This window comes from Salmo salar, chromosome 09 (assembly GCF_965601325.2).
Source record: "Salmo salar chromosome 09, fSalSal1, whole genome shotgun sequence".
Taxonomy (NCBI): domain Eukaryota; kingdom Metazoa; phylum Chordata; class Actinopteri; order Salmoniformes; family Salmonidae; genus Salmo; species Salmo salar.
This window is the reverse complement of record NC_138299.1, coordinates 78,851,416-78,865,920: the sequence shown is the minus strand read 5'-3', so window position 1 is coordinate 78,865,920 and position 14,505 is coordinate 78,851,416. Positions and strand designations below refer to the sequence as shown.

The following is a 14,505-nucleotide window of genomic DNA, read 5'->3' as shown; positions in this document are numbered from 1 at the left end:
GTCAAAAGTAGTCCATTACATTATAGGAATATGGTGCAGTTTGGGACGTAGCTAGTTCCTGTCCAGAGTAAACAGATGGGAAAGACACACACCTGATTGATTAGGTTAAGATGGCAGTGTTTGTGGCGGCAGGTAGTCTAGCATTTAGAGCGTTGGGTCAGTTACCGAAGGGTCGCTGGTTCGAATTCCCAAAATCTGCCGATGTGCCCTTGAGCAAGACACTTACACCTAATTGCGTCTGTAAGTCGCTCTGAATAAGAGTGTCTGCTAAATGACTGATGTAAATGTGGTGATCAACACCCTTGATGTATCTGTTGGTTGATGTGGGACACGCACACAGCACAATGGCTGTGTGTTAAATGAACAAGCTGGCCAATATGTGTATGGTTGTACTTATGTGAGTGCGTGTTAATATTTACAAATACATGTGATTTTGAGTGCATAGTTTTGAATGTTCAGTGTGTCGATCTGCATCCCTCTGAAGCATAGTTGTGTTTGTGTTGGTGTACCACTCTGTACCTGTCTGATTCTCTATTACTGAATAGTAGAACACACAACCAGATTCATATTTCACACACACTGTCTTATTTAGTGTTTTCAATTCACATTTTCATTTCTGGACATGGGCTACTGGAGGGCCATTAAATTCGAAGGTCTGTTAGCTTCACTCCAATGGAGAAATGTTCTATTCAATTGACAGGAGTATTGAGTCTGACTCAAAGTCTGACTTAGCTGATCCCTAAGTCTGACTTAACTGAATATGTCTTGTTTTTCAGCCTCAGGTTCCAGACCATAGTCCACACTAGTTCCACTAAGTCAGTTAATTATGACACCTCTGGACAGTGATACTGTTTCTTTGCAATATCATGTACACGTTTAACATGGTACTATTACATTTAAGCAATAAGGCACCTCGGTGGTTTGTGGTATATGGCCAATACCACGGCTAAGGGATGTTCTTAGCACGACGGAACGCGGAGTGCCTGGATACAGACCTTAGACGTGGTATATTGGCTATATACCACAATCCCCTGAGGTGCCTTATTGCTGTTTAAACTTGTTACAAACATAATGACAGCAATAATAATACATGTTTTGTCATACCTGTGGTATATGTTCTGATATACCACGGCTGTCAGCCAATCAGCATTCAGGGCTTATAATTACATTTGAATCATTTAGTAAACGCTTTTATCCAGAGGAACTAGTGCATTCATCTTAAGATAGCTAGGCAAGACATCCACTTCACAGTCATAGTAAGCAGACATTTTCCTAGATAAAGCAGCTATGAGCTAAGTGTAAAGAAAGGCTAATACAACTGTTGTATTTTTTGACCCTGTTTGTTTTAGTTGGGTCAGATCCTGAGAAGTCCTTTCATGAAGTTTGTGGCCCACGCTGTGTCCTTCACCATCTTCCTGGGCCTGCTGGTCATCAACGCCTCAGACCGCTTTGAGGGGGTCAAGAACCTGCCCAACGAGACCATCACTGACCACCCTCGTCAGGTGTTCCGGGTCAAGACCACTCAGTTCTCCTGGACTGAAATGCTGATCATGAAGTGGGTGCTGGGTGAGTAGGGGAGAGGGAGAGGGGATAGAGGTAAGAGGGGAGGGAATGAGGGAGGTCAGAGGAAGAATGTGAGGGGATGGATTAAGAAAGAGAAAGAAAGAAGGAAAGGATGGAGAGAAAGAAATAGGAAATGAAAGAGAAAGAGAGAGAGAGACAGGTACCCTCAAACATAAGATCTATCATTACAAAAAACTCAGCTGGTTTCTCCATCTCTTCTTTCTCTCTCCCCCCCTCGCTCTCTCTCAATTAAATGTACATTTATTCCATTTCAATTTAATGGCTTTTATTGGCATGGAAAACATGTGTTTACATTGCCAAAGCAAGTGAAATAGATAATACACAAATGCGAAATGAAAAAAAAGTGAAACAGTAAATGTTACACTCACATAGTTCCAAAAGAATAAAGACATTTCAAATGTCATATTATGTCTATATACAGTGTTGTAATGATGTGCAAATAGTTAATGTACAAAAGGGAAAATAAATAAACATAAATATAGGTTCTTCACTGGTTGCCCTTTTCTTGTGGCAAGAGGTCACAAATCTTGATGCTGTGATGGCACACTGCGGTATTTCACCCAGTAGATATGGGAGTTTATCAAAATGGAAACTGTTTTCAAATTATTTGTGGGTTTGTGTAATCTGAGGGAAATATGGGTCGCTAATATGGTCATACATTTGGCAGGAGGTTAGGAAGTGCAGCTCAGTTTCCACCTCATTTTGTGGGCAGTGTGCACATAGCCTGTCTTCTTGTCACACCCTGTTCTGTTTCACCTGTCCTTGTGCTTGTCTCCACCCCCTCCAGGTGTCACCCATCTTCTCCAATATCCCCTAGGTATTTAAATCTGGGTTTTCTGTCTGTCTGTGCCAGTTTGTCTTGTATGTTCCAAGTCAATCAGTGTGGTTTTTCCCGTGCTCCTGCCTTTTCTATTCTCTTATGCTAGTCCTCCCAGTTTTGACCTTTGCCTGCTTTCTGGACTCTGTTCCCGCCTGCCTGACCATCCTGCCTGCCCTGACCTCGAGCCTGCCTGCCACACTGTACCTCCTGGACTCTGAACTGGTTTTAACATTTTGCCTGTCCACGACCATTCTCTTGCCTACCCCTTTTGGATTATTAATAAATATCAAAGACTCAAACCATCTGCCTCCCGTGTCTGCATCTGGGTTTCACCTTGTGCCCTTATACTTCTCTTGAGAGCCAGGTCTGCCTTCGGTGGCCTTTCTCAATAGCAAGGCTATGCTCACTGAGTCTGTACATATTCAATGATTTCCTTAATTTTGGGTCAGTCACAGTGGTCAGGTATTCTGCCACTGTGTACTCTCTGTTTAGGGCCAAATAGCATTCTAGTTTGCTCTGTTTTTTTGTAAATTCATTCCAATGTGTCAAGTAATTCTTTTTTTTGTTTTCTCATGATTTGGTTGGGTCTAATTGTGTTGCTGTCCTGGGGCTTTGTGGGGTCTGTTTGTGTTGTAAACAGAGGCCCAGGACCAGCTTGCTTAGGGGACTCTTCTCCTGGTTCATTTCTCTGTAGGTGATGGCTTTGTTTTGGAAGGTTTGGGAATCGCTTCCTTTTTAGGTGGTTGTAGAATTTAACTTATCTTTTCTGGATTTTGATCATTAGCAGGTATCGCCCTAATTCTACTCTGCATGCATTATTTGGTGTTTTACGTTGTACACTGAGGATATTTTTGCAGAATTCTGCATGCCGAGTCTCAATTTGGTGTTTGTCTCATTTAGTGAATTCTTGGTTGGTGAGTGGACCCCAGACCTCACAACCATAAATTGCAATGGGTTCTATAACTGATTCAAGTATTTTTAGCCAGATCCTAATTGGTATGTCAAATTTTATATTCCTTTTGATGGCATAGAAGGCCCTTCTTGCCTTGTCTCTCAGCTCATTCACAGCTTTGTGGAAGTTACCTGTGGTCCTGATGTTTAGGCTGAGGTATGTATAGTTTTTTGTGTGCTCTAGGGTAACGGTGTCTAGATGGAGTTTGTATTCGTGGTCCTGGCAACTAGACCTTTTTTGGAACACCATTATTTTGGTCTTACTGAGATTTACTGTCAGGGCTCAGGTCTGACAGAATCTGTGCAGAAGATGTAGGTGCTGCTGTAGGCCCTCCTTGGTTGGTGACAGAAGCACCAGATCATCAACAGTAGACATTTGACTTCAGATTCTAGTAGGGTGAGGCTGGGTGCTGCACACTGTTCTAGTGCCCTCGTCAATTTGTTGATGTAGATGTTGAAGAGGGTGGGGCTTAAGATGCATCCCTGTCTCAGCCCACGGCCCTGTGGAAAGAATGTGTGTTTTTTGCCGATTGTAATTGCACACTTGTGTTGATTCTAAGATTTGTGTGTGATCATGTATGTGTTTTTGCTGTTTGTTCTTTGTAATAGAGCCAAAAAGATTGGAGAAGTGGTTTATCCACACATCTCTGTTTTGTATATATAACTCTTCTTTTTGTTTGTTTCGAGTTTTCCAATTTTACCAGAAGTGGTTAGATTCTATGGATTCTTCAATTATATGAGCTGATTTCTGACGTGCTGTTCCTTCTTTTTCCGTAGTGTATTTCTGTATTGTTTTAGTGATTCACCATAGTGAAGGTGTAGACTCAGGTTTTCTGGGTCTCTATGTTTTTGGTTGGATAGGTTTCTCATTTTATTTCTTAGGTTTTTGCATTCTTCATCAAACCATTTGTCATTGTAGTTCATTTTCATAGGTTGTCTCCTTGACATTTTTAGATTTGATAGGGAAGCTGAGAGGTCAAATATACTGTTTAGGTTTTCTACTGCCAAGTTTACACCTTCACTTGAATTTGCTGTTGCCCAATTGTTTTATGGTTGATTTCCACACTACTTTCCTCCCATCTATAGCATTTCTTATTATTATTCAGTTCCTTTTGTGACTCATGATTGAGCATAGCTCTGTTCAAGTAGAGTGTGGTTTTGCTGTGATCTGATAAGGGTGTCAGTGGGCTGACTGTGAACGCTCTAAGAGACTCTGGGTTGAGGTCAGTGATAAAGTAGTCTACAGTACTACTGCCAAGAGATGAGCTATAGGTGTACCTACCATAGGAGTCTCATCAAAGCCTACGTACATACCCAGCGTTCGACAGAGCTGCAGGAGTTGTGACCCGTTTTTGTTGGTTATGTTGTCGCTGTTGTGTCTAGGGGGGCATATGGGGGAGGGAATGCTGTCACCTCCAGGTAGATGTTTGTCCCCCTGTGTGCTGAGGGTGTCAGGTTCTTGTCCAGTTCTGGCATTTAGGTCACCACAAACTAGTACATGTCTCTGGGCCTGGAACATGTTGATCTCCCCCTCTAGGATGGAGAAGCTGTCATCGTTAAAGTATGGGGATTCTATTGGGGGGATAAAGGTAGCAGACATGGGGACATTTTTCTCTGTTAAGAACATGTCCTTATTAATTTCCAGACGCATGTAAAATGTTCCTGTTTTGACTAATTTAATAGAGTGGGTTAGGTCTGCTCTATACCAAATTAGCATACCTCCTGAGTCTCTTCCCTGTTTCACACCTGGTAGTTTGGTGGGTGGGACTACCAGCTCTCTGTAACCTAGAGGGCAACCAGTGGGTCCGTCTCATCTATACCAAGTTTCTTATCGGTTTCTCTCTCTCTCTAAGTAAGTAAGTATTTCACGGTAAGGTCTACACTTGTTGTATTCGGCGCATGTGACAAATAAAGTTTGATCTCTATCTCTCTGTCTTTCTCTATCTCTCTGTCTCTCAGGTATGATCTGGTCGGAGGTCAAGGAGATCTGGGTGGACGGTCCTAGAGAGTATGTGAATCACCTGTGGAACGTGTTAGACTTCGGCATGTTGTCTATCTTCGTAGCATCGTTCACCGCTCGGCTCATGGCCTTCCTCAAGGCCTCCAAGGCCCAGCTGTACGTAGACCAGTTTGTGACCAACGAAGACATCCGCAACGCGTCCCTACCTACTGAGGTTGCCTACTACACCTATGGTGCGTGGAAATATACAGTTGGCATTCTCATTTTCTACCCTTCTACGAGTGTCTACATTAGCCACTGTGGACTAGTACCCATCCCAGTACGCTGCTCAAGCCCCCTAATCATTGCCGTCATCTTGTGGTGTGGGGTTGTTATGACAACGACTGTTTAAGGTAAGCTGCTACGCAGTCTGCATACACACGCATATGCCAGCCTCCCAACTGTTTACACACAAACACTTTGAAACAGCCAACAGACAATGACGCACTCAGTCACACGCCCCGATCTCTGGTAGCTGTCTGTGTGCGTATGTGTTTATCTCTCCTGGTGGTTTTGAAATTAGGAAGTCTTTTTCAAAGAATAAAAACAAAATGATTATGAGTAAACAAAGTCTTCATATTGAACCACTCCGGCGCTGTAAGTTGTCCAATATTCCCTTAAGACTTCCCTCTCCCGTATCTTCAAACAACTCCTAATGGGAGGATGTAGCTCAGCAGTGCTTCATTCATGTCCTTTCATTTGTCCTTTTCTCTTTTACCCTGTGTTTCTATCTTCTGTCACCCGCTCTCACTTTCTCTCTACTTCTTCCCCATCCCTCTCTCTCATGTTTCCTCCCTCCTGTTCATCTCTCTGTTTCGCATTCGTATTTTGCTCTCTCTCTTCTCTCACTCTCATTTTCTCTCTCCCTCCCCTTTCTCTCTCTCTAATGTATATCTCTCTCTCCCTGTCCCTCTAATCCCTGCATCTCCATCCATGTTTCTCTCTCCCTTACCCCTTCTCCTTTCACCTACCTTGAAATTACATTCACTTTCAACTCTCACTCTCCCAACAACATCTCATAGTTTTGCTTAGACATGATGTATTATGAATAAAGGTTTATGTTTGACGCATTAATTCCACGTGTTTACAGGGTTAATTCTGCATGGTAACAGGGTTAAAACAGAAACGGCTCAAAGTTGAACAGTTTAAGGATTACTTCCGAGGGGTTACGGTTAGGGCTATGGTTTGGGGATGGCTTAAAACAAAGTCATAAAAATGACTCGCAATCACCATCAGGTATCATCAGTATTCTCAGTATTCTCTCCGTGTGCCAGAGCTCTGTGAACTGCCGTAGCGCCGTGGTCTGAGCAGCACTCTTCGGCTCCGAGGATCACGAGTTCGCACGTCCAAAATCAAAGTCTGTTTCTAGTGATCAGGCTCCTCTCTTCCTTCCCCTCCCCTCCCTCTTTCAGCCAGGAACAAGTGGCGTCCGTCAGACCCCCAGATCATCTCAGAGGGTCTGTATGCCATCGCTGTGGTGTTGAGTTTCTCCCGCATCGCCTACATCCTGCCGGCCAACGAGAGCTTCGGCCCGCTCCAGATCTCCCTGGGCCGGACGGTGAAGGACATCTTCAAGTTCATGGTCATCTTCATCATGGTGTTTGTGGCGTTCATGATCGGCATGTTCAACCTCTACTCCCACTACCTGGGAGCCAAGTACAACCCTGCCTTCACCACGTGAGTGGGACCACACACACACACACACACGCGCATCTTCAACCTCTACTCCTACTACCTGGGAGAAGTACAACCCTAGCTTCTCCACTTCACACTCACATACTGTGTAGAGAGATAGAAACTCAGCCTTACTTTCTTTCTATCAAAGCTCTCTTCTGAAACGACAGATGTAAGACGCGTCTGGCTACATCTCTGTCCAGTTTATTAGTAGACATCCGCCATGATGTTTTCTGGAATCGTGCCGGTCCTTTCACATCAGGGATGACAGGCAAAATTGGGACTCATTCAATGTCCGTCTGTTGTTTTTAGTAACGTTGCTTTGGGATATCAATAACCTTTATCCTGAGGCAGGCTCATTTAGGAACCATTTGTCATGGTTTATCTTAGAGAGAGAAGGCACACACATTCAGACACTGTCAGTCTTCTTCCCTCCTCTCCTCTCCTCCTCTCCTATCTCCTCTCCTGTGTCATATGACTCAGACTGAAAGTTTCCACGCAATCATCTTTTAGTCACTTTGATAATGGGTTTTGAGTCCAGCCTGCCAGTCAGTGATAAGAGAATTATCTAATAAAGGTAAATGAATCAATAAACCATGATGAATTATTGGTCATACAGCATGTGTAATGAATAATCAATGTAATGATCAATGTAGGGATCGATTAGTCTGATTAGTTCCGGAAAGTCCAGGAACCACTGGAGAGGGAAAGAAATGTGTGTATGCAATTAGTATAGAGAGCTACAGAAGCAGATGGTCAAGGGAGTAAAACTTCAAAGAGTTCCTAACCTTGAAGGAAATGAACAGGCTGAGCCAGAATGTGATAAACAGTGTGAGAAGTTTATGGGGGTTGCAGGTCACCAACAGATTGTGTGTAAATGCATGTGCGTAAGTAAGCAAGAACTATATAATGACTGTTTTGTTATCCTGACGGCAGAACGTTCTCATGAATAAAGCTACAGAAACCTTTTGCAGAAAGCTGAGTCCTTGCCTAATTATTTTAACCCATTGTCTTACAAACCTTGGGCATTAGTCAAGGCGAATTGATTATTGATTATTATCATCAAGATATAAAATGCCTTTAACAATCAGTCAGTCGGTCGGTCGGTCGGTCAGTCGGTCAGTCTGTTTTAAGTTGTGAGTTAGAGAACCGTGGCGTGTAGGATGGGTTCTGCTTGGCTGATCACAAAGAACTGCCAGTCTGCTGAGGTGGTACTGGTATAATTTTCTAAGGCCGACTCATCACTTCTACTCCCTCGCAGCGGATACGCAGCGTCAGGGCTGTATTTTGGACTCTAAGGCCCGATTAGTATCGTCTAAGTGTTGTTGATGTGTTTCTACCTGAACACGAGTTAGATCAGTCTGCACTAAGAAAGACTTTACCTTGAAACATAGTTGGGACTTGTTTCTGATGTCAGTTTTGAGGATATTTTCCCACAAATATTTTTCCCTCTTGAATTGCTAGTGTGAGCTGTTATGAGTCAACTCTTCCATTGAAAAGTTGTTACTCATGCCACAAGGGGTCAGTATGACTGCAGTTCTGACAGTAACTGTTGAGTTTGTCTATATCTGAAGGTGTCAACATACATTCCATCACTCCTTTCTATGTTGCTGTATGACTAATGTGTGTGTGTGTGTGTGTGTGTGTGTGTGTGTGTGTGTGTGTGTGTGTGTGTGTGTGTGTGTGTGTGTGTGTGTGTGTGTGTGTGTGTGTGTGTGTGTGTGTGTGTGTGTGTGTGTGCGTGTGTCTGTTATTGCTCTGTGTGATTAAGTATAGTTGACAGGGCAGGTTTTGATGGAGGATGGTAGAGAGGGCTGGGCTGATGGCTCTGGTGGTGATGGAGGCAGGTGTCAGTGATAATGATACCCCAGATGAAGGCACACTGAGTGGGTTCCAGGGAGAGGGTGAACGAGGGTCTCTGGAGGATGGCTTGAGGGTTCAGACTGCTAAGGTGCAGCTGGAGAAAGTTTAATCAAAAGGCCCTTATGGCTATTATGTCTTGCCTTCAGAAGCAAACTGACTCACTGATTCACTCACACAAGCACACACACTTTTTCAGTCTCACTCTCGCAAACACACACGGTAGGTTATCAGGATTGTTCACTAGGCACCTCTGGAGAAGCAGTAGGCCTGTCTCTGTGTTCTAGTCAGCCATGCATGACAAATGCTCCACAGACCGATGAAGGCTAGAGGAGGAAAGTAGGAATGAGTATGGAGTGGAGAGATGGGATAGAAAGACTAGAGGGAGAAGAAGAGCAGCAGAGGTGGATTTTTGGCTGGCTCAGTGAGGGAAACTGGCCAGAGCCACCGACACTGGAGGAGAGGTGAGAGAGAGGAAATTAAAGAGGGAGAGGAAGAAAGAGAGAGACATACAGATGCTGTATCCTAATTTGACTGAGTTTCTCGAAGCAGGAAAATAATCCTTCAGCAATAAGAAATGTGAATAATTTGTTGATTAGAATTAATCAACATCTGTGGGACAAATACATTTTTTAAGTGAAAATTACAAACTTTAGAAGCTTTTTTAAACCTTGAATACACTACAAGTTTGCATGTCATGCAATAACAGGATGATCAAATTAAGATACGCATCTGTGCACAGACATGGAGAAAAATATGAATGAGAGAGAGGGCAAAACCAAGAAACAGTGAGATATTATCATGTTTTGTGATGGAGTGAGAGAGGCAGTGTGGAGAGATAAAGAGATGAGAATGATATAGAGAGAGGGAGTTAGAGGGAGCCGTAAATAGGGCTGGTGGTATGGAATCCAGTTTAGTGCAGGCCAGAAATCAAATCAAATCAGATCACATTTTATTGGTCACATACACATATTTAGCAGATGTTATTGTGGGTGTAGCGAAATGCTTGTGTTCCTAGCTCCGACAGTGCAGTAATATCTAACAAGTCACAACAATACAGACAAATCAAAAAAATAAAATAAATACGTCAAGCTAAGGCTATATACACATAAAATGAGAGAGAGAAGGAAAAAAGGAGAGAGGGACTGAGATGTTGAGAGATGGCAGGGAGAGTTTGAGAGTGATATAGAGGTTGAGAGATGGCAGGGAGAGTTTGAGAGTGATATAGGGGGGGGGGGGTTGGGGGAGAGGGAGGGGGGTTGGGAGAGAGGGAGGGAGGGGGGTTGGGAGAGAGGGGGGTTGGGAGAGAGAGAAAGGGGGGGTGGGAGAGAGAGGGGAAGCGATGGGGGGTTGGGAGAGAGAGAAAGGGGGGGTGGGAGAGAGGGGAAGAGATAGAGGGGAGGAGAGGGAGAGAGGGGAAGAGATAGGGGTTGGGAGAGAGAGAAAGGGGGGGGGTGGGAGAGAGAGGGGAAGAGATAGGGGGTTGGGAGAGAGAGAAAGGGGGGTGGGAGAGAGAGGGGAAGAGATAGGGGTTGGGAGAGAGAGAAAGGGGGGGTGGGAGAGAGAGGGGAAGAGATAGGGGGTTGGGAGAGAGAGAAAGGGGGGTGGGAGAGAGAGGGGAAGAGATAGGGGGTTGGGAGAGAGAGAAAGGGGGGTGGGAGAGAGAGGGGAAGAGATAGGGGGTTGGGAGAGAGAGAAAGGGGGGTGGGAGAGAGAGGGGAAGAGATAGGGGGTTGGGAGAGAGAGAAAGGGGGGGGTGGGAGAGAGAGGGGAAGAGATAGGGGGTTGGGAGAGAGAGAAAGGGGGGTGGGAGAGAGAGGGGAAGAGATAGGGGTTGGGAGAGAGAGAAAGGGGGGGTGGGAGAGAGAGGGGAAGAGATAGGGGGTTGGGAGAGAGAGAAAGGGGGTTGGGAGAGAGAGAAAGGGGGGTGGGAGAGAGAGGGGAAGAGATAGGGGGTTGGGAGACAGGGGGGTTGGGAGAGAGAGAAAGGGGGGTGGGAGAGAGAGGGGAAGAGGGGGTTGGGAGAGAGAGAAGGGGGGTGGGAGAGAGAGGGGAAGAGATAGGGGGTTGGGAGAGAGAGAAAGGGGGGTGGGAGAGAGGGGAAGAGATAGAGGGGAGGAGAGGGAGAGAGGGGAAGAGATAGGGGTTGGGAGAGAGAGAAAGGGGGGGGTGGGAGAGAGAGGGGAAGAGATAGGGGGTTGGGAGAGAGAGAAAGGGGGGTGGGAGAGAGAGGGGAAGAGATAGGGGTTGGGAGAGAGAGAAAGGGGGGGTGGGAGAGAGAGGGGAAGAGATAGGGGGTTGGGAGAGAGAGAAAGGGGGGTGGGAGAGAGAGGGGAAGAGATAGGGGGTTGGGAGAGAGAGAAAGGGGGGTGGGAGAGAGAGGGGAAGAGATAGGGGGTTCGGATAGAGAGAAAGGGGGGTGGGAGAGAGAGGGGAAGAGATAGGGGGTTGGGAGAGAGAGAAAGGGGGGGGTGGGAGAGAGAGGGGAAGAGATAGGGGGTTGGGAGAGAGAGAAAGGGGGGTGGGAGAGAGAGGGGAAGAGATAGGGGTTGGGAGAGAGAGAAAGGGGGGGTGGGAGAGAGAGGGGAAGAGATAGGGGGTTGGGAGAGAGAGAAAGGGGGTTGGGAGAGAGAGAAAGGGGGGTGGGAGAGAGAGGGGAAGAGATAGGGGGTTGGGAGAGAGAGAAAGGGGGGTGGGAGAGAGAGGGGAAGAGGGGGTTGGGAGAGAGAGAAGGGGGGTGGGAGAGAGAGGGGAAGAGATAGGGGGTTGGGAGAGAGAGAAAGGGGGGTGGGAGAGAGAGGGGAAGAGATAGGGGTTGGGAGAGAGAGAAAGGGGGGGTGGGAGAGAGAGGGGAAGAGATAGGGGGTTGGGAGAGAGAGAAAGGGGGGTGGGAGAGAGAGGGGAAGAGATAGGGGTTGGGAGAGAGAGAAAGGGGGTTGGGAGAGAGAGAAAGGGGGGTGGGAGAGAGAGGGGAAGAGATAGGGGGTTGGGAGAGAGAGAAAGGGGGGTGGGAGAGAGAGGGGAAGAGATAGGGGGTTGGGAGACAGGGGGGTTGGGAGAGAGAGAAAGGGGGGTGGGAGAGAGAGGGGAAGAGGGGGTTGGGAGAGAGAGAAGGGGGGTGGGAGAGAGAGGGGAAGAGAGGGGGTTGGGAGAGAGAGGGGAGGAGAGGGTGAGAGAGGGGAAGAGATAGGGGTTGGGAGAGAGAGAAAGGGGGGGTGGGAGAGAGAGGGGAAGAGATAGGGGGTTGGGAGAGAGAGAAAGGGGGGTGGGAGAGAGAGGGGAAGAGATAGGGGGTTGGGAGAGAGAGAAAGGGGGGGTGGGAGAGAGAGGGGAAGAGATAGGGGGTTGGGAGAGAGAGAAAGGGGGGTGGGAGAGAGAGGGGAAGAGATAGGGGTTGGGAGAGAGAGAAAGGGGGTTGGGAGAGAGAGAAAGGGGGGTGGGAGAGAGAGGGGAAGAGATAGGGGGTTGGGAGACAGGGGGGTTGGGAGAGAGAGAAAGGGGGGTGGGAGAGAGAGGGGAAGAGGGGGTTGGGAGAGAGAGAAGGGGGGTGGGAGAGAGAGGGGAAGAGAGGGGGTTGGGAGAGAGAGGGGAGGAGAGGGTGAGAGAGGGGAAGAGATAGGGGGTTGGGAGAGAGAGAAAGGGGGGTGGGAGAGAGAGGGGAAGAGAGAGGGGGTTGGGAGAGAGAGAAAGGGGGGTGGGAGAGAGAGGGGAAGAGAGAGGGGGTTGGGAGAGAGAGGAGAGGAGAGGGAAAGAGAGAGAGAGCGTGGCACGGAAGAAAGGTAGCGAGAAAGAGAAAAGTAAAGATGGAAAAGAAAGGTAGATAAAGAGAAACAGAGACCTACTGTGTGTTCAGGTGAGTCTCCTGATGGAGCAGAGGAGCAGGGTTTGGACTGCACACACGGTAGAGGTGAGTCACCACACCAGTGTGTGTTCTTTTGTGTGTGTATGTGTGTGACAGCTCGCAGCCTGATAGCCTGTCCTAGGGTGGTTGGAGAACAGGGAGAGAAGACACTACAAGCCAGTTATTGGTGTCTTGTATTCCTCCCTCCCTCTCTCCTCCCTTCTGTCAGTGAGGTGTTCTCCTGAGGGTTAAGGACTGCTGTGTCTCTGAAGGCACCTGCTGTGACCAGCCAATAGGGAACTAGACAGAAGTGTTTAATGATGGATGCCCACCCGGTGCCCACATCTACTGAACTGCTCTCTGTGTGAATAGGAAGCGTAGCGGGAGGCGGAGACTGACCGAATTGTTCACAGTGGGTGAGGAGAGGTTAGACTGTGAAATCATCAAGAGAGACGATTACTGTATATATCTGCAGACGAGTTGGGATGTCAGTGTATGTGTCATAAACTTCTATTGTCAATCCATTTCTATCCATTTCCCTGCCTAATAATATGTCAGTCCATTTCTATCCATTCCCCTGCCAAGTAATATGTCAGTGCATTTCTATATATTTCCCTGCCAAATAATGTCAGTCCATTTCTATCCATTTCCCTGCCAAATAATATGTCAATCCATTTCTATCCATTTCCCTGCCAAATAATATGTCAGTCCATTTCTATCCATTTCCCTGCCTAATAATATGTCAGTCCATTTCTATCCATTTCCCTGCCTAATAATATATCAGTCCATTTCTATCAATTTCCCTGCCTAATAATACTGTATGTCAGTCCATTTCTATCCATTTCCCTGCCAAGTAATATGTCAGTCCATTTCTATCCATTTCCCTGCCTAATAATATGTCAATCCATTTCTATCCATTTCCCTGCCAAGTAATATGTCAGTCCATTTCTATCCATTTCCCTGCCTAATAATATGTCAGTCCATTTCTATCCCTTTCCCTGCCTAATAATAATATGTCAGTCCATTTCTATCCATTTCCCTGCCCAATAATACTGTATGTCAGTCCATTTCTATCCATTTCCCTGCCTAATAATATGTCAGTCCATTTCTATCCATTGCCCTGCCTAATAATATGTCAGTCCATTTCTATCCCTTTCCCTGCCTAATAATGTCAGTCCATTTCTATCCATTCCCCTGCCAATAATATGCCAGTCCATTTCTATCCATTTCCCTGCCTAATAATATGTCAGTCCATTTTTACATAGTGTTGTGTGTATTGACAAGGACATTAGTGATGGGTTGAGTATCACGCCTTCGTAAGGACGTTTGTCATTGTAACGATCGTCCAAAGGATTAGACCAAGGTGCAGCGTGGTGAGTGTTCATCTTTATTTTAAATCGGAACACTTAAACAAAATAATAAACAAATAAAAACGACCGTCACGTCTTGCAGGCTAAATACGAGCAGTACAAAATCAAGATCCCACAAACACAGGTGGAAAAAGGCTGCCTAAGTATGGCTTCCAATCAGAGACAATGATAGACACCTGCATCTGATTGGAAACCATACCCGGCCAAAACATAGAAACAAAAACATAGAATGCCCACCCCACACCCTGACCTAACCACATAGAGAAACAAACCCTCTCTCTCAGGTCAGGGCGTGACAGTCATGTGACCCCTGGGTCAGAGGACAGGGATCAATGCATGGACTGTCATACGGTGATATGAATTCTGTTCCACATGAGAACACTGTCCTTCTAGAGAGATAATGTCC

The 14,505-nt window shown here is 46.3% G+C and overlaps 1 protein-coding gene across 1 annotated transcript in view; it reads left to right on the top strand.

The window, feature by feature from the left end:
• trpc7b (transient receptor potential cation channel, subfamily C, member 7b) overlaps nucleotides 1–14,505 on the top strand; it is a 58,327-nt gene that overhangs the window by 17,970 nt on the left and 25,852 nt on the right. Inside the window, exons 4-6 of the mRNA XM_082955953.1 lie at nucleotides 1,350–1,566; nucleotides 5,315–5,548; nucleotides 6,767–7,031. Coding sequence (XP_082812079.1) covers nucleotides 1,350–1,566; nucleotides 5,315–5,548; nucleotides 6,767–7,031 — 716 coding nt within the window. The remainder of the gene's footprint in view (nucleotides 1–1,349; nucleotides 1,567–5,314; nucleotides 5,549–6,766; nucleotides 7,032–14,505) is intronic.